The following is a 19,426-nucleotide window of genomic DNA, read 5'->3' on the forward strand; positions in this document are numbered from 1 at the left end:
TACAAGAAAAGCTCAAAGAAATGAGACATATACAACGTGGGCCTTCAGAATTCAAAGTGGAGGCATCTGTCTGTCTGTCCGTCTATCTATTCATCAATCTATCTATCTATTGCACAAGTGAGAACAGGATTTATTTATATTTATGCTATTTATAAACATAATTCATGTATGAGAGTAAGCCACCCCACATGGAGAAATACCCATCGTGAGAGGCCAGAGAATTGCAAGTGGAAGAGAGAGAGAAAATGAGAGCAGTGCCTTGGAGCATGGTCTTTGGAGAAAAGAGACCTCTCCCTAGTTTTCACCCTCCTTATTGAGGCAGGGGTGGTACCTTAACTGGATAAGTAAATGGGGTGTGGTCTTAGCATGTACCCCAGTCCCATTTGAGACAGTTGCATCCTGGGAAGGTGGGTTTATCAAGTCAACAGTAAAAGATGAACATTACATTGCAGGGCTGCAAGAATTCCAGCTCCTCTAGACTTGATTAACTGCTTATCATATACCATTTAGAAAAGGAAGCCATGAGTGGGTTGATGGAGATTTAATGGGCATAGAAAGAGGAAGCTCTAACCTCAGAATGATAGACATTTCTAGAACAAGAGAAGTAATCAAATTCACAATTTTTTTTTTTTTACAGGCAGAGTGGATAGTGAGAGAGAGAGAGAGAGAGAGGTCTTCCTTTTTGCTGTTGGTTCACCCTCCAATGGCCACTGCGGCCAGCGCATCGTGCTGATCCGAAGCCAGAAGCCAGGTGCTTCTCCTGGTCTCCCATGCGGGTGCAGGGCCCAAGCACTTGGGCCATCCTCCACTGCCTTCCTGGGCCATAGCAGAGAGCTGGCCAGGAAGAGGGGCAACCGGGATAGAATCTGGCGCCCCAACCGGGACTAGAACCCGGTGTGCTGGCGCCGCAAGGTGGAGGATTAGCCTGTTAAGCCTCGGCGCCGGCCATTTTTTTTTTTTCAAATTCACAATCTTAAGAATATTCAGCAACACTGAAAATAAAAACCTTAAGCTTTCCATTCAAAAGGTCTCACCATTTTCGTTAACATTGATGAAAACAAAGCCACAGAAGTAGATATAATCCAACAGTAACTTTTACTTTAAATAGGAAGAAAACAAAAGCAGAACAAAACAAAGCAAAATTTAAAAAAAAAAAAACAAACCTGCAATCTTCGAGACAGAAAGTGAAGTATATGTGGGAAAGTACAGAAATCAGACTTCTCTGTAAGTCTAAATATCAGCTGTCAATGAAACAAATCTACAGAGTTGAAGAAAAGGATCATGTGAACAGTAACAGTGTATCTTGGTGCATCCTGGCTTCTTTGTGGAATACCAAGGTTCACAGGTATAGCGGCCATGCATATCTCTTGAAAAAGTAACCAATTACATGTACTTAGCCAACCAAGAGTTAAGAACTCACACACGAACAAATCATATTACAAAAGGACTGGAATTTGTTACTCACTTCTAGATACTGTAGTCTAAGCACTAACAATAAAAGCAAAGATGTTTAGCAAAGGATGTTTATATTCTGTGAAAAGCAGCAGACTCACCAATCCCACTTGTAGGTATTTATACAAGAGAAATGAAAACTTTGTGTTCACCTGTATGTGCTTGTTTCTAGAAATTTTTTTCTTATAATTTCCAACTACTAGAAACAACTTAAATATCCAACTAGCCAATGAATAAACAATTGTACATGTTTGCATGCACATGGGTTACTACTCAGCAACTGAAAAAAAGCAAATTACAGATATCTGCAACAAGAATGAATTTCAAAAGCCGTATGCTAAAGAGTTAGTCTCAAGGGCTGGCTCCAAGGCGCGGTAGGTTAATCCTCTGCCTGCAGCGCCGACATCCCAAATGGGCACCGGTTCTAGTCCAGGCTGCTCCTCTTCCGATCCAGCTCTCTGCTGTGGCTTGGGAAAGCAGTGGGAGATGGCCCAAGTGCTTGGGCCCCTGCACCCACGTGGGAGACCTGGAAGAAGAATTAGTCTCAAAAATCCACATACTGCCTAACTCTATTTTTTATGAAATTCATGAAAATAAAATTGTAGGAACAGAAAACAATCAGTGCTTGCCAGGAGCTGAGGGTGAGGAAGGGCTTCCTACAAAGGGGTGTCACGATGTCACTTTTAGAGGTGATGGAATGTCCCTAATATTGATTGTGTAGGTAGTTAAAATGACTGTATGGATTTGTTAACACGCATAGAATTGTAACCCCCCGTCCAAAAGTGAATTTTACTGTATGTAAACTTCAGAAGTATGGAAGAAGACTGCTTACAAAAGATAATGCCTGTACAACCATGTGAATATCCTGAATTTATCACATTGTTTAAAAATAGCTAAGATGGCTAGTTTGGTGTTAGATATACTTTAATCACAATTTAAAAATGTTTAAATTAAAAACTCTAAAACAGTAACATCTGCATAATAGACTAATGTGTAATCATTAAAACAATTTTCCCAAAGAATTATCCATGAAATGCTGACATTAGAGTAAAGCAAATGTAGAGAGTTGGCAGTATGGTTTTCAACTCTGTAAAGAAATCGTGGTAGAAACACCAGAAGATTAAATGCCAGAATATTAACCATCTTGGTGATGGGAGTTTTGATGCCTGATTTTCCACCTCTTTACTTCTTCACAGGCTTCTGGTTCTCACTCCTTTTGAAATCAATAAACATAGGCTCATTGGAAAACACATGCAGTGACTTGCATATTGTTGGCTCTATCAGTCATTTTGTGCAGGCTCATATTTAAAGCAAGGATTTTAAAGCAAGATTTATTAGAGTCAAAGACCTCCAACCAAAGTGGCATGGAGGGAGGAATCCAAGAGAGAAAGGCAAAAACCCAAAGAGGCTCTTGGTACTGGGGTTTTTAAGCATAATTTTGGAGAAGAAAAAAAGTGGCATTCATTTACAAGGCAGGTGGGGGGATGGGGGAGTATCCATCAAAAGACCTGATATGCATTTTTTTTTTTTTTTTTTTTGGATAGGCAGAGTGAACAGTGAGAGAGAGAGAGACAGAGAGAAAGGTCTTCCTTTACCGTTGGTTCACCCTCCAATGGCCGCTGTGGCCAGTGCACCGCGCTGATCCAAAGCCAGGAGCTGGGTGCTTCTCCTGGTCTCCCATGCAGGGTGCAGGGCCCAAGCACTTGGGCCATCCTCCACTGCACTCCCGGGCCACAGCAGAGAGCTGGCCTGGAAGAGGGGCAACCGGGACAGAATCCGGCGCCCCAACCGGGACTAGAACCCAGTGTTCTGGCTCCGCAGGCGCAGGCGCAGGCAGAGGATTAGCCTAGTGAGCTGTGGTGCAGGCCTCTGATATGCAATCCTTTATCCTGTGTGGCTTGCTCTAGATAAAACAAAAGAGCCATCAGATGGTGGGATACCTAATTTACTTCACAATAAACTGGGAGCTAAGAAGGAATCTCCACCCCCTTGCTATTCTCTTGATGAGCTTGGAAGTTTTCAAGGAGTGTGCAGGCAGGCACTTTTGACCTTGCTAAAGATTTTGCACCATCAGTTTCCACTAGGACCACCTGACTTCCTATTAACCCATCTTCACCCCCTACAAGAATGGACCCTAACTTCTGTTAGGGGACCTGGGCGATGACTGCTCTGGCTGCTTCATGCTGAAAAGAGGAATAGGCTCATGTTAAATCACACCAGCAAAAAATGACCTCCTCAGATCCATTAAGAAATTGATAGACCATGTACTGACTTTTAATTCATGACCATGATATAGGCCTGTTTAACTTTACTTGCTTCAAATATGCCATTGAGTTGACCAGGAGAAAAACATGTGACTCCTTTGAAACCGTGGGAAAGCAATTAATAGATCAGCTATTCTTCAAGTTTATGCAAAATATAGAACAGCAAGTTCTGGACTGAGAAAAGCGTCTCCTTGATAGGAGTCTAACATTCAGAGGAACAAGTATTCCTGGAAAGTGAGTGGTGGCTCCCAGAGCTGGTGGCTGGAGGGAAGGGCAGGTCAGTGGTGGTCAACCTTGGAGGATTTTCCACCCACTGGTATTGGCATCCCAAGGAAGCTGCCCTAACACTATTTTGTAGCATCCGTTCAGTAAGGCTGATGGCTGGAATAAGAAAGAAGCATTGCTTCAGCGAAGTTTTTTTTTTTTTTTTAAAGATCTATTTACTTATTTGAAAGGCAGAGGGAGAGGCAGAGAGGTCCTCTGTCTGCTGTTTTACCCCCACAAATGACCTCAGTAGCCAGGTCTGGCCCAGGGGCCTGGAACTCCAGCTGATTCTCCCACGTGGATGGCAGGGACACAGGTACTTCTATCATCTGCTGCTCACAAAGGTGCATTAACAGGGAGCTGGAGTGGAAGCAGAGCAGATGGGACTTGCAGCAGCCCTCCCATAGCAGATGCAAACGTCAGCTTAAGCTGCTGCTCCACAATGCTTGCTCCGCTTCAAGCAAATTTCTAGAAGAGACAGTTGTCCTAAGGGGACAGGGAGTGGACTCCAACAGGGATGGCTGTGGTGAGTGGGGCAGTGGGGCAGAAAAATTTCTCAGAGGGCCAGGATGGACAAAGGTCCCCCCACCCGGCTTCCCTTTTTCCATCACAGAACAAGTTATCAGAGGACTTCCGAAGAGTTTGGGGACAAAGGAAATAAAAGATAAGTTTATTTTGGTGCAGAACATTCTGAAATGCAAACCAGGAGTCTTCTGAGAGCTTATGGGAAATGTGTATCTGTTTAATGTGACACTTCGGTGAGACTTTTGGCACACTCGTTATTGAAAGTCAGTTTCTTAGAATTTAAGCTTTGAGCCTTTGATTTAATGTGCACTGGGGAAAATTTCACAGGGAACCAGGACCTTGTGTCTGCTTTTAAAAAGAGTGTTTTTTGTTCGTTTGTTTACCACTTCTACAAATCAATATTCTTTTCCTTTAGGAATTGTGAAGGGCAGAATATTCGATACAAGACATGCAGCAACCATGTAAGTCCTATAACAAAAATACATAATGCAGTGTTTTAAGTTATAATGTTGTACTGTCAAAAGAATTTTCTCTTGGTCACCTTTTGGGGAAATTTGAATATTTCTTTAATATACAATGGTCCTTGGGGCCTGCGCTGTGGTTCACTTAGTTAATCCTCCGCCTGCAGCACCAGCATACCATTTGGACGCCGGGTTCTGGTCCCGGTTGCCCCTCTTCCAGTCCAGCTCTCTGCTGTGGCCCCAGAGGGCAGTGGAGGATGGCTCGAGTGCTTGGGCCTCTGCACCCGCATGGAAGACCAGGAAGAAGCACCTGGCTCCTGGCTTCGGATCAGTGCAGCGCCAGCCGTAGCGGCCATTTGGGGAGTGAACCAACGGAAGGAAAACCTTTCTTTCTGTCTCTCTCTCTCTCACTAACTATACCTGTCAAATAAAAAAAAAGAAAGAAACATCTTAAAAAAATATACAATGGTCCTTTATATCTAATACCTTCCATGGGTACTACCTTTTTGGGGCATTTCATATTTATGATATATAAGAATTTAATAATTTCTGAATTCATGAAAACGATGTATAAGATCCCTGAGCTCTTTCAGAGTTAAAAGTGCTGTCATGTCCAGCGTCTCAAGGGACCTTCATACTGTCTCCTGGATGTGGGCAAACAGGATGTGGTTGTTTCTTCTTTGTAAATGAGGGGACTGAGGCACAGAGAGTAGAATGATTTTCCAAAGGTCACTTAGGAAGGATACAGAGTTGAACTTGGTCTAGCATTTGTTTCTACCTCCCCAAACCACCCATGGCACCCCCTGTAAAATGTGTTAGTGGTACTCTAAGTGTGTTCATCAGAAAATACCTGGGAAGGGGGATTTTTACACCCTCATTTTGCATCAGTCAACATTAAAACATCAAGTAGTATTTTATTTTACAAGAATGAAAATGCAAAGTAAGCATCATAAGGAACCAGCCTTATTTTCCACGTAAGACATTTTCCTCCTGGGTGGTACATAGCAACATCAAAATGACGAGAATTAAAAGGCAATACTGAGAATCTGGAAATTTAATTTAAATGAGATTCAGTTGTTTGTTTTATCCACTTTTCTCAATGGACTATGATGAATTTATTTTTTCTTCATTTTTCTTTGAAAGGCAGGGGCAGGGAGTGGCCGACAGAGAGAGAAAGCAAGAGAGGGATCCTGTCCACTAGTTTGTGTGACAGATGGCTGCAATGGCTGGTGCTGGACTGAGCTAAAGCTGGGAGCTGAGAATGCAATCCATCCTCCTTATCTTTCTCCTTTTTCTCCACTACTTCCTCCTCCTCCTCCTCCCCCTTGTCTTCCTCCTTCTCCTCCTCTTCCTCTTCTTTTCCTTTCCAGGCTGTCTGTCCCTCCCTGAGATGGACTTCTTTAGATCTAGAAATTATCTCTATCAGCTTAGAATCAAATCTTGCTGATCTAGGATTTATTCTTTCCTTACGAACTCTATCTAACCAGTTTTATACTTTAACTCTTGGATAACAATTTTGTTAGCTTCATTGCAGTCCTATTGCAAGTCTACAGAAAGCAACAACAGCACATGTTTCCATGTGTTTGGTGCACATAGATGCCACACCTCCAATAAGGTAACAAGCTCACTGAGTGTCAGTAGTAGATGATGTTCTTCTGTAGTGGCCCCCACTCATGTGACCTAGGGAAAAGCCCATAGAATACACTTAATAAGTAAGTGTTGCCTTGAACTTGCTTGGTATGAAGGAATGCTTCTTAGGAAGAGAAAATCAGAACAAAGTTTGATGCTTGAGTTTCTTAAACATTAACTGGACTTTGGAGGGCACAAGAATCTCTCCATTGTCCCAATCTGGGGCACAGCTCCTGGGGGAGCCAGACTATGCAGTTTTAGTGTTGGCATTGGAAGAATATGAAATGAAGAACAGTGTTGGATGTAGGTAGTTGATGTCCCCATGGCTACTAGAAAGTGATATTGTAGAATGGAGAGCTTATTAACATGGCCGTCAGTCTTGATGCTGTCATGCACTAGTTGTGTCTTTGCCTGAACACTTCCCATGTACAAAATGAGGGTAATGGTGAGCCTTACCTACATAGCTCAGAGGGTGGTAGGGAAAGAGAACCTTAGTAAGTATCTTGGAACACCAGAAAACGTTACCCAGATACAAGGCTGTCCTAATTAGGGGTTGCCACATGCTTAGGGACAGAAGCCAGGAACCAGAAAGTGAGGCAGACAGCATCCTTACCGTCATGCCTACTGCTTCACTCTGTTGCATGCATTGCTTGCTGGGGGAACTGGCTGCCTTTGCTTCAACGTGCATCTCACAAACAAACAAACAAACAAACAAAAAACCAGCCAGCTCAGCCCCAGATGGATGGAATTCTCAGCCCTGGCCCTTTTGTTGCAATTCCAAATTCAGGTCAGGGAAGGCTGACCTGTTGTGGACAAATGTGTGACTCCAGCAAGGACGAGCTGCAGGCTGACATCTTCAGCTGTCTTATGTTAGTTAACTCTTATTATATTTTTACAAAATTTTTGTTATTTATTTAAAGGCAGGATTACTGAGAGTTAGAAAGAGATCTCCTATTCGCTGGTTCACTCCCTAAATGACAGCAATGGCTGAGGCCAGGCCAGGCAGAAGCTAGGTGCCTGAATTCCATCCAGGTCTCCCACGTGGCTGCCAGGGGCTCAAATACTGGGAGCATCCTCTGCTAATTCCCCAGGTGCATCAGCAGGGAGCTGCATGGGAAGTGGACCAACCAGGACTCAAACCAGCACTCATATGGGACGCTGACATTCCAGGGAGCAGCATAACTCCCCGTGCCACAATGCCGGCTTCTGTAATTCTTGTTAAGAATCAACCAGCACATTCAATCCCTGGAGAACACTTGTCACACCAGGGCATTTGCTTGTCCCCTGCTCTCCTACACACTTCTCTTTGGTTTTAAAGAGTCACACACACACACACACACAATTAGCTGTTGGACCAGTACTGTGGGGCAGTGGGTCAAGCCACATCTGCAGTGCCAGATCTCATGTGGGCACTGGTTTGAGTCCCGGCTGCTGCACTTCCAATCCACCTCTCTGTTGTGGCCTGGGAAATCAGTAGAACATGGCGCAAGTCCTTAGGCCCCTGCTCCCACATGGGAGACTTGGAAGAAGCTCCAGGCTCCTGGCTTTGGATCAGGCCAGCTCCAGTCATTGTGGCCATTTGGGGAGTGAACCAGCAGATGGAAGACCTCTTTCTCCTCTCTCTCTCTCTCTCTCTCTCTGCCTTTCAAATAAATAAATCGATATTTTTTTTTTTAAAAATTGGCCACAATTAGAGAAAGAGGAGGTGATAGAAGCTTATCTTTGATGGTCTTTCCTGTGGTTGGATGGTGAACCACATTCTTATTTCAACAGAAAAACATTGTCCAGTTTCAACATTTTTTTCATTTTGACTTGCTTCCATAGGTGTGACCTGGGTTAAAATCTAATCTTGTAAGACCACAAAAATGTGGAAGCAATATAGGACCTTGGAATGTTTCACAACAAAATAATACAACTAATCCCAGAGGAAAACTTCTTAATTATATTCTGTTCATTCTCTGCCGACTTCCAAGAAGGATTTGAGGCCGCTTATAAAGGCCAAACGCCCAAGCACAGGAAAATACAAAAATCGAGAAGTAAACAGGGGAGAAATGAAAGAAATTATATTTTGAAGTCCCAATTGGAAATTTATTAGTAACTCTTTGTGTAAAAAAATAATAAAATCCAATAAAGTTAGATTTCTACTTCACATCATTTGTCTAAATATATTCCAGATATAATCAAGAGTTAAATATGGTTGCTCATCCCTAAAGGCACTGGCAAAATATATTTAAGTATTTATCTGTTCTCAGGGCAGAGTGAGAGCAGAATGTCTAAGCCAAACCTTAAAGGGGAATATTAATCGAGCTGACTGCATAAAAATTTAAAACTTTTTGACTTCACACAGTTCCAAAAGCAAAATTAAGTGGGAAAAACGTTTCCAACAAAAACCAAAGAGTTGATGGCTTCACTGTGAAGTGTAATAGTTTCATCTGCTAAAAATAATAAAAGACAAACATTCCAGTTGGTAAATGGATAAAGGACATAAAACAAGAAATCTTTGACGAATTGATACAAAAAAAGCAAACATACCTGAAAAGATACTAAACCTAGTTAATACGGAGGGGCATGCATTTGTCACAACAGTTAAGTCACCGCTTGGGATACCCACTTTCCATGTTGGATTCCAGTCCAACTTTGCTAATGTGTACCCTTAGAGGCAGTGGGTGGTGGCTCAAGTACCTGTTACTCACGTAGGGGAACCCAGAGTCAGGTCTGGACTCCTGCATTCCAGCTAGCCCAGCCCTGGGGCATTTGAGATGTGAACCAAGAGGTGGAAGACCTCTCTGCAGCTGTCTCTGTCTCTGTCTAGATCTCTGCCTTTCACAAAAATGAAAGTCAGTACCTTTTTAAAAATACAAATGAAATGCAAATGCAAACAATGAAATTCCCTGTTATACTTTTGATTGGGAAAAATTTAGAAAATTATAATTTTCCAAGTGAGCAATTTGGCAGTATTTTGATTAATCCATAAAGCATGCATACCTTTGATTCAGAAATTTCCTTTCCAGAAATGAGCCCTTGGGAACTAGTCAAGATTTGTGTAAAGATTTCGGTATAAGAGTCTTCATTACTTGCTCTTTATTCAAATAGAAAATATTTCTCACAGTTGTTAACAATGAACATTTATTAGTTTTATAAATAAGAAAAAATATAAAACAACATGTTGCCTTTTCCACATCTGTTTTTCTTTAGTTGGGCAGTTGGCATGCCAAAATTAGCTTTTTGATGAGTAAGGTACCAGCACCTCACTTTGGAAATGTCTGGAGCAGAACTTAGGAGTCATCAGTTCTTTTGCAAGAGCTTTTTGTTATTATTATGAGAGCACCCGGAGTGTTTACTTTGAATCTGTTCGCTTTGATTGTAGACAGAACTTCAACAGGCTACACTATCTGCTTAGCATCTCACAGCCAGTTGAAGGAGGTAACTGGTACCAAGAAGAACAGTGGCCCGGGTGCCTCACACACACACGGGGTGGGGTGGGGGGGGAGAGGCAGCTCTGTGACCGATGTCGGGAAGCCTCACAGAGCACAGCAATTTGGAGCTAAATTGGGCACAAATAATCCTTTGCGTTGAACCGGCTCCTGAAAATACGAATATGGAGTACTTCTATTGGAAAACCTTTAATCACCTGGAGAAATTAAAAAAACAAAAAACATTTAATTGCTCTTGCTCCTAAAAAGAGATGCATTTGAAAATGTACATCCAAGATGGTTAAAAACAGGCAGGATTTTTGGCCCAAGTATTATGAGCTATGATTTACCTGGGGACAGAATTCCTGTATGGAAGTCTCCCAGCTGTAGGTTAGGCTTTGAATTTCAGGAACTGGGGCTGGAGAGGCAGGGGGTGACCTGTGCGGCCGCTGCCAGCCCCTCTCCTGAGGTCAGGTGCATGTGATCCCCTCCTCTTCCCGCAGGACTGCCCCCCGGATGCGGAAGACTTCAGGGCCCAGCAGTGTTCAGCCTACAACGACGTGCAGTATCAGGGGCGTTATTCTGAGTGGCTCCCACGCTACAACGATCCCGCTGCCCCGTGCGCTCTCAAGTGTCACGCGCGGGGACAGAACTTGGTGGTGGAGCTGGCCCCCAAGGTGCTGGATGGAACGCGCTGCAACACGCACTCCCTGGACATGTGCATCAGCGGCACCTGTCAGGTAAGCCACGCACCTGCTCCCGCGCCCCTGGTTCAGGGCTGAGCTCTGCCCACCCTCAGGAAAGAGAAGGCATGGTCTTCTGTGCTTTTGCTCATGCAGATGGAGCTGTTTGACCACTTTGGAATGTACGAAATGCTTCAGAGGATGCGGCTAGCCTTTAAATCACGTTTTTTCCATACTGTGAATTTTGCCCATGGAGAACTGGAAGGATTGTGATACTTGTGTGTGACTGCTTGTGATTCCTTGAGATGAGAGTCTGACTTGAATGTGCTCAGAATCCCTGGGAAGGCTTCTGGTGTTACAGAGGGCTGGGCCCACCTGGGAGTTTCCGACCCAGTAGGTCTGAGAATTGCTGTTTCTAACAAGCTAATTCTTTTAGAGTCTCTATACAGGCAACCATGTTATCAGAGAAGAGACAATGTTATTTCCTCCTTATCAATCATTATTCCTCTTCTTTTCTTGTTTTCTTGTGTGAGTTAGGGCTCCCAGCATGATATTGAAACGAGTTGTTTCAAAAGCAAAACTCTTTGCTTTTTTATTGAACTCAGTAGGAAAACTAGTTTCTCACCATTGGGACGATGTTACCTGTAGGTTTTTTGGTAAATATTCATTTATCAAGTTGAAATCTCTTTATACTTCTATTTGTAGAGAATTTTTTTTTTATCATGAATGGATGTTGGATCTTGTCAAATGCTTTTCCAACATCTATTAATGTAATTATGTGATTTATTTCTCATTTAGCCTGTTAACGTGATAGATTACATTGATTGAACCAGCTTTGCATATCTGTGATAGCCAGTATGTTGTGGTGTATACTTCTTCCAATACACTGTTGGATTTTATTACTAATGTTTTGTTGGAGATTTTTGCAGCTCATGAGAGAATGCGTTAGGAAGTATTCCCTCTGCTCTTATCTTTTGGAAGGGATTGCAGAGAACTGGAATTTCTCCCATTAATGGTTTGTTGAATTCACCAGTGAACCCATTTTGGCCCTGTACTTTTGTTTTAGAAAGTTGTTGGCTGGTGCTGCGGCTCACTTGGCTAATCCTCCGCCTGTGGCGCCAGCACCCCGGGTTGTAGTCCCAGTTGGGGTGCTGGTTCTGTCCCGGTTGCTCCTTTTCCAGTCCAGCTCTCTGCTGTGGCCCAGGAAGGCAGTGGAGGATGGCCCAAGTGCTCGGGCCCTGCACCCGCATGGGAGACCAGGAAGAAGCACCTGGCTCCTGGCTTTGGATCGGCACAACGCGCCAGCTGTGGCGGCCATTTAGGGGGTGAACCAACGGAAGGAAGATCTTTCTCTCTGTCTCTCTCTCTCACTGTTCACTCTGCCTGTTAAAAAAAAAAAAGAGAGAGTTGTTAATCATTGATTTCATTTTTTAATGTGTTTATGTCAATTCAGCTTATTTATTTTTTCCTTCATGAGTTTTGGAAGATTGTATCTTTCAAGCAATGTCCATTTCATCTAGATTATTAAAATTGTGGACAAAGTTATTCATAGTATTTCTCTATTATCCTTTTAATAGTCATGGGATCTGATCCATAATGCTTCTGTTTTTTATTAATGTTTTTTGCTTTTACCAAGTTTTCGTCAATGCACATCTATTGCTTTTTTAATGAAAACAAATTGTTGTGAAAAGCGTTTTAGTCAGGGCTGGTATTGTGCTGCAGCAGTTAAGCTGCTGCTGGTGATGCCAGCGTTGTGTATCAGAGCGTTGCTCTGAGTGCCAGCAAGCTGGTCTCTCTGCTAGTGCACCTGGGAAGGCAGCAGAAGATGGCCCAACGACTCGAGTTCCTACCATCAATGTGGGAGAACCAACTGGAGTTTCTGACTCCTGGTTTTAGCTTGGCCCAGTCCTGGCCATTGCAGCCATTTGGGGGAGTGAACCAGCAAAATGGAAAACCTTTCTCGCTCGCTCGCTCTCTTCCTCTCTCTCCCTCTCTGTCTCATTGCCTTTCAAGTAGATTAATAAATCTTTTTTCAAAATTCAAAGAAAGCATACTAGTCTGGCGTCAGGGGGACTACTGTGTGGACTCGTCTTGAGAGCCCCTTCACTGTCTGAATAGTGGGGTGATGGCGTTCTTCCCCAAGAAGCACCGGAGACAAGTTTTGGTGAACAAGTCCCTTTATTAACAACCAAACACACCTGTGAAAGGGCAGGCAGAGGGGCCTAATTCAGGGCAACACTAATTCTATAGGATAAAGCTGATATTGGCACCACTATGCTTCTCCAATCAGCTTGAAGATCATGTAGCCTATGTAGCCTCCCAGGTGGTCCTGATGGGCCTGGGCCACACCTGGGGGCTGTTTACCTGATTGGCAATTACAACGTCCGGAGGCATGGTGTGCCGTGCATGGGCTAGGCAGGCAGTCTCCCAGCCAGGCAGGCACAGGATCACCCACACTACCGTACATGAGGTGATGTTGCGCAGAGGTTGGAAAAGTTGAGTAGACGTTTTATAGTACATACATTTAATTCTATAAATTTTCCTTTAAGCACTGCTTTCATTGCATTCCCCATATTTTGATAAATTGTGTTTTCCTTATCATTCATTCAGTTCAAAATATTTTACAATTTCTTTTCAGAGTTCTCCTTTAACCATGTGTTACTTAGACATGTGTTGTCTAATCGCCAAGTATTTTGAAAATTCCCAGGCATCTCCTGCTGTTGAGTTATGGTCTGAGAGTAGATATTGTGTGGTTTCTATTTTACATTTGTGAAGCTGTGTTTTATGGCTCAGAATGTCCTGTGTCTTGGATGCCACATGCAGGCTTGAGAAGAACATGTAATCTGCTGTTGTTGGATGAAGTCGTCTGTAGCTGTGAATGATAGCCCTTTGATTGGTGGTGTTGAGTTTAGTTATGCTCTTCTGGATTTTTCTGTGGGCTAAATGTGCCTGTTTCTGATAGAGGGACATGTTGCTTAGTATATTCCACTCTTTCTCCTTGCCGTTCTAAGAGTTTCTGCCTCTCTTATTCTGACACTCTTTGGTTAAATATGTATGCGTTAAGGGTCGTTAATTCTTCTTGGACCCCTTTATCATTATGTAACTGCCCTCTTACCCCTGAAAACTTTTCCTGTTTTGAAACCTGCTCTGTCTAATATTAATGGAGGGGCAGTCGCTGTGGCACAGTGGGTTAGGCAGCTTGTGACACCTCATCCTGTGTTGGAGTGCAGGTTCAAGTCCCTGCAACTCCATTTACCATCCAGCTCCTTGCCAATGCCCCTAAGAAGCAATGGATGGTGGCTCAAGTGCTTGAGCTCCTGCCACCCTTTGGGGAGATCTGGATTTGAGTTCCTGGCTCCTGGCTTCAGCCTGGCCTGGCACCAGCTGTTGTTGTGGCCATTTGGGAAAAGAACCAGTGAATGGGCCGGCGCCGCAGCTCACTAGGCTAATCCTCCGCCTTGCGGCGCCAGCACATCGGGTTCTAGTCCCGGTCGGGGCACCGATCCTGTCCCTGTTGCCCCTCTTCCAGGCCAGCTCTCTGCTGTGGCCAGGGAGTGCAGTGGAGGATGGCCCAAGTGCTTGGGCCCTGCACCCCATGGGAGACCAGGAGAAGCACCTGGCTCCTGCCATCGGAACAGCGCAGTGCGCCGGCCGCAGTGCGCCTACCGCGGCGGCCATTGGAGGGTGAACCAGTGGCAAAAAGGAAGGCCTTTCTCTCTGTCTCCCTCTACTGTCCACTCTGCCTGTCCAAAAAAAAAAAAAAAAAAAAAAAAGAACCAGTGAATGGACGCTTTCTCTCTCTCTCTCTCTCTATTTCTTTCTGTAACTCTTCATTTTTAATAAGTAATGAATCTTAATAAAATTAATGAAGCAATGAAGCCACTCTCGCTTTCTTTAAGTTAGTGTTGGCATGCTATATCTTTTTGCATCCTTTTGCTTTTATTTTAAGATTATTTATTCAAAAGTCACAGAGAGAGTGGAGAGACAGAGAGAGAAGTCTTCCATCTGCTGATTAACTCCACAGTTGGACACAATGGCCAGACCTGGGCCAGATTGAAGCTAGGAGTCAGTAGCTGCTTCCAGGTCTACCATGAGGATACAGGGGCTCAAGCCTTTGGGCCACCCTCCACTGCTTGCCCAGGCACATTAGCAGGGAGCTGGATGGGAAGTGAAGCAGCCAGGACACAAACTGGTGCCCATATGAAATGCAGGCATTACAGGTGGAGCTTTACCTGCTATGCCACAACACCAGCCCCCCATCTCTTTTAATCTGTTTGTGTCTTTATGGTTCAAGTGGGTCTCTGATAGATGACAGATAATTATGTCTTTTTTTTTTTTTTACAGAGTTAGACAGTGAGAGAGAGAGACAGAGAGAAAGGTCTTCCCTCCGTTGGTTCACCCCCAAAAATGGCTGCTACGGTCGACGCACTGTGCTGATCCAAAGCTAGGAGCCAGGTGCTTCTCCTGGTCTCCCATGCAGGTGCAGGGCCCAAGCACTTGGGCCATCCTCCACTGCCTTCCTGGGCCACAGCAGAGAGCTGGACTGGAAGAGGAGCAACCGGGACAGAATCCGGCGCCCCGACCGGGACTACAACCCGGGGTGCTGGCGCCACAGGCGGAGGATTAGCCTAGTGAGCCGTGGCGTCGGCCAAAGATAATTATGTCTTGTTTTTTGAGTCAGTCTGATAGTCTCTTGCATTTTAACTGGGATATTTAGGTTTTGGATGGTCAAAGTGATTATTCATATAATTGTTTTAACTGTCATTAAATTATAGATTGAAATCTGCCAAATTTGTTAGTGTTTTCTATTCATTGCTTTGTTATTTATTCCTGGTTTTGTTCACTGTTTTTCTTTCCCTTTGTGGCTTTAACTCAGCATTTTGTATTATTCCATTTTTCTCTCCTCTTAGCATATAAATCCTACTTCTTTTTCTTAAGATTTATTTATTTATTTGAAAGGCAGAGTTACAGAGAGGCAGAGGCAGAGAGAGAGGTCTTCCATCTGCTAGTTCACTCCCCAAATGGCTGCAATGGCCAGAGCTGGGCTGATCTGAAACAGGTCTCCCACATGGGTTCAAGGGAACAAGGACTTGTGCCATCCTCCACTGCTTTCCCAGGCACATGAGCAGAGAGCTGGATTAGAAGTGGAGCAGCTGGGACTCGAACCGCCCCCCATATGCAGGCTGCAGCTTTACCTGCTACACCACTGTGCCTGTCGCATACTTCTTGTTTGTTTGTTTTTTTTTTAAACTTTTTTATAGTGGCTGTCCTAGAGTTTAAAATATACAACTAATCCAAATGCATTTTCAAATGACATTGTACTTTTTCATATGTATTGTGTGACCTTATACTAATGGAATAATCCTTATTTCTCCTTCCAGTTCCTTATGTCATTACTATAATTAATTTCCTACACTGTTAATATTATTGTTTTGAATAAAGTGTTTTCTGACATCATTTAAAAATAAGAAAAATGGGGGATGGCGCCGTGGCTCACTTGGTTAATCCTCCACCTGCGGTGCCGGCATCCCATATGGGCGCCAGGTTCTAGTCCTCGTTGCTCCTCTTCCAGGCCAGCTCTCTGCTGTGGCCCGGGAGTGCAGTGGAGGATGGCCCAAGTGCTTGGGCCCTGCACCCGCTTGGGAGACCAGGAGGAAGCATCTGGCTCCTGGCATCGGATTGGCGCAGCACCGACCATAGCGGCCATTTGGGGGGTGAACCAATGGAAGGAAGACCTTTCTCTCTGTCTCTGTCTCTCTCTCTCTCACTGTCTAACTCTGTCAAATAATAAAATTTAAAAAGTTAAAAATATAAGAAAAATGAAGCTTTCATTTTACTTTATTCTTTCTCTGACACTCTTGCTTTGTGTAAATCTCGGTGCTGGCCTGTCTCATTGCCTTGTCTCTGAAGAACTTCTTTTAATATTTCTTTCGTGCAGGGATGTTAGCAACAAATCCCCTCACCTTTTATTTGTCTTTATTTCTCTTTTACTTTATAAAACATTTTAGAGGCAAAAAGAGGGAGAGAGCCAAAGAGTGATGGTGAGAGAATGAGAGAGAGAGAGAGAGAGAGAGCACTCGCATCGGCTGTTTCATTCTCCTAATGTCCATGACAGCTAGTGCTGGGCCGGGCCGAGGCCAGAAGACAGGACTGCACTCCAGGTCCGCCATGTGAATGGCAGGGACACAGCTAATGGCGTCATCACCACTTCCGGGACCTGGAGTCGGGAGCATTGAGGTCCGGTCCCCTGATATGGGTGTCTTAACCAGTGTCCACACCAGAGGGCCAAACGGCCGCTGCTTTCTTCTCTGTCAATGGACAGTTTCACAGGTAGAGATTATAGGTTGGTGGGATTTTTCTCTCTTCTTTCTTGCATTGTTTCTAAGGAAAAGTCACAATTCCTAGCTTCTGTAAGGGTAGAAGTTTTTTCAAGCTCATTTCTTTCTTTCTTTCTTTTTTTTTTTTTTTTGTTACTTTCTGTAGTTTGAACATGTTATGCCCAGGTATAATGTAGTTTTGGTGTATGAAAGTGTTTTGTTTTTGCTTTTGTGTGTGTATGTGTTTTGCTTTAATTTTTTTATTGTAGATTTATTTACCTACTTATATAAAGAGAACAAGCTTCATGCATTTCATATATACAATTTTAAGAACTTAATACTTCCCATCCTCCTTCTTTTCCACCCTCCCTCCTTTTTACTTTTAATTTGTGATAACATTTCAATTTACTTGATAATCACAAGCTTAATCCTCCACTAAATAAAGAATTCAGAAAGTAGAAAGTAGAAAGACCACTGTTCCACAAGAGTATAGACAAAGTCTATAAACAATAATCAAATCTAAAGATGTCAATTTCACTCACATACATTACATTTTTTATACTCTATATATTAGTTACCACATATCAAAGAAAACATGATATTTGTCTTTTGCAGGATGGCTTATTTCACTAAGCATAGTGGTCTCCAACTGCATCCATTTTATTGCGAAAGATGGGATGTCATTCTTTTTATGACTGAGTAGCATTCCATTGTGTGCATATATATATATGTGTGTGTGTGTGTATCTATATCTATATCATCACATTTTTGTTTTCTTTACCCAGTCATCAACTGATGGACATCTGGCTTGATTTAATATTTTAGCTACTGCGAATTGAGTTGCTATAAATAACTCTTTCATATGCTGATTTCATAACCTCTGGGTAAATTCCCAGGAGTGGGATGGCTGTGTCTTAGGGTAGATCCATTAGCAGATTTCTGAAGGCTCCCCACACTGTGTTCCATAATGGTTGTACTAGTTTACATTTCCACCAGCAGTGTGTTAGAGCATCTTTTTCCACATCCTCGCCAGCATTTGTTATTTTTGAATTTTTGGATGATAACCATCCTAATTGTGGTGTGATAAAACCTCATTATGGTTTTCATTTGCATTTCTCTCATGGCTAGTAATCCTAAGCATCTTTCCACATGTCTGTTAGCCATTTATATTTCATCCTTTGAAAATTGCCTGTTTATATCTTTATCCCATTTCTTATCTGGATTTTTTTGTTGTTGTTTGTTGTTGGGTTTCTTGAACTCCTTATATATTGTGGATATTAATCTTTTATCAGATGTATAGCTTGGAGAATATTTTCTCCAATTCTGTTGGTTGCCTCTTCACTTGAATGTTTCCTTTGCTGTGCACAAGCTTTTTATCTTGATGTAATCCCATTCATCTATTTTTGCTTTTATTGCCTATGCCAATGTTTTACAGTATTTCCTCTGTCTTTCTCTAGCAATTTGATGGTTTCAGGTCTTGGGTTTAGATCCTTGATCCACTGTGCACTGATTTTTGTATAGGGTGTAAGGAAGGGTTCTTGTTGCATACACTTTTGCATGCGGTGTTCCGAGCTTCCTGGATCTGGGGTTTGGTGTCTGCATTAATTTGGGGGGAAATTCTCAGTCGTTATTCATTGTTGCTTGAAATCTTTTGTTCCCTCCTCTCTTCTCCTTTTGGTATTTCCATCACACGAGTATTCTACCTTTTGCAGTTGTCCCACAGTTCTTGGATGTTCTTTACCTTTCCTCCATTTTCTCTCTTTGCTTTTCCCTTTGGGAAGTTTCTGTTGCCGTATCTTCTAGCCCAGGGGTTATAGTCTACTTTTTGTGTTGATTTTCATTTCTGGTGAAGGGCCAGACCCTTCCCTGCCATGAAGCACTTACAAGCTGTGCGCACTGCCTTCCACGGATGCTCCTGATGATCTTCTCATTTTCCTGGTATAAACTCAACATCGCTCTATCAGGAGGCTTCTATGATTACTTAACCTAATTTAGTCCTCCTGTTTCCGTTATAATACCTTTTCATTATTTTATAATTACATATTTATTGGTGTGATTATTGGATTTGTGGCATTCTTCTATGCAAGAAAAGAAAGTAAGTACTCGGAGGACAGAAATGATATTTCCTTTTTTTTTTTTTTTTTGACAGGCAGAGTGGACAGTGAGAGAGAGAGACAGAGAGAAAGGTCTTCCTTTGCCGTTGGTTCACCCTCCAATGGCCGCTGCGGCCGGCGCACTGCGCTGAACCGAAGCCAGGAGCCAGGTGCTTCTCCTGGTCTCCCATGGGGTGCAGGACCCAAGCACTTGTCCATCCTCCACTGCCTTCCCGGGCCATAGCAGAGAGCTGGCCTGGAAGAGGGGCAACTGGGACAGAATCCGGCACCCTGACCGGGACTAGAACCCGGTGTGCCGGCGCCA

General features: G+C 43.3%; 1 protein-coding gene across 2 annotated transcripts in view; it reads left to right on the plus strand.

Moving 5' to 3' along the window:
- The window catches only part of ADAMTSL3 (ADAMTS like 3), a 390,931-nt gene that overhangs the window by 146,055 nt on the left and 225,450 nt on the right, over nt 1-19,426 (plus strand). For both annotated transcript variants that reach the window (XM_062206333.1, XM_062206332.1), the window contains exons 5-6: nt 4,921-4,966; nt 10,512-10,748. In XM_062206333.1, coding sequence (XP_062062317.1) covers nt 4,921-4,966; nt 10,512-10,748 — 283 coding nt within the window. The remainder of the gene's footprint in view (nt 1-4,920; nt 4,967-10,511; nt 10,749-19,426) is intronic.

Source organism: Lepus europaeus, chromosome 11 (genome assembly GCF_033115175.1).
Source record: "Lepus europaeus isolate LE1 chromosome 11, mLepTim1.pri, whole genome shotgun sequence".
Taxonomy (NCBI): Eukaryota; Metazoa; Chordata; class Mammalia; order Lagomorpha; family Leporidae; genus Lepus; species Lepus europaeus.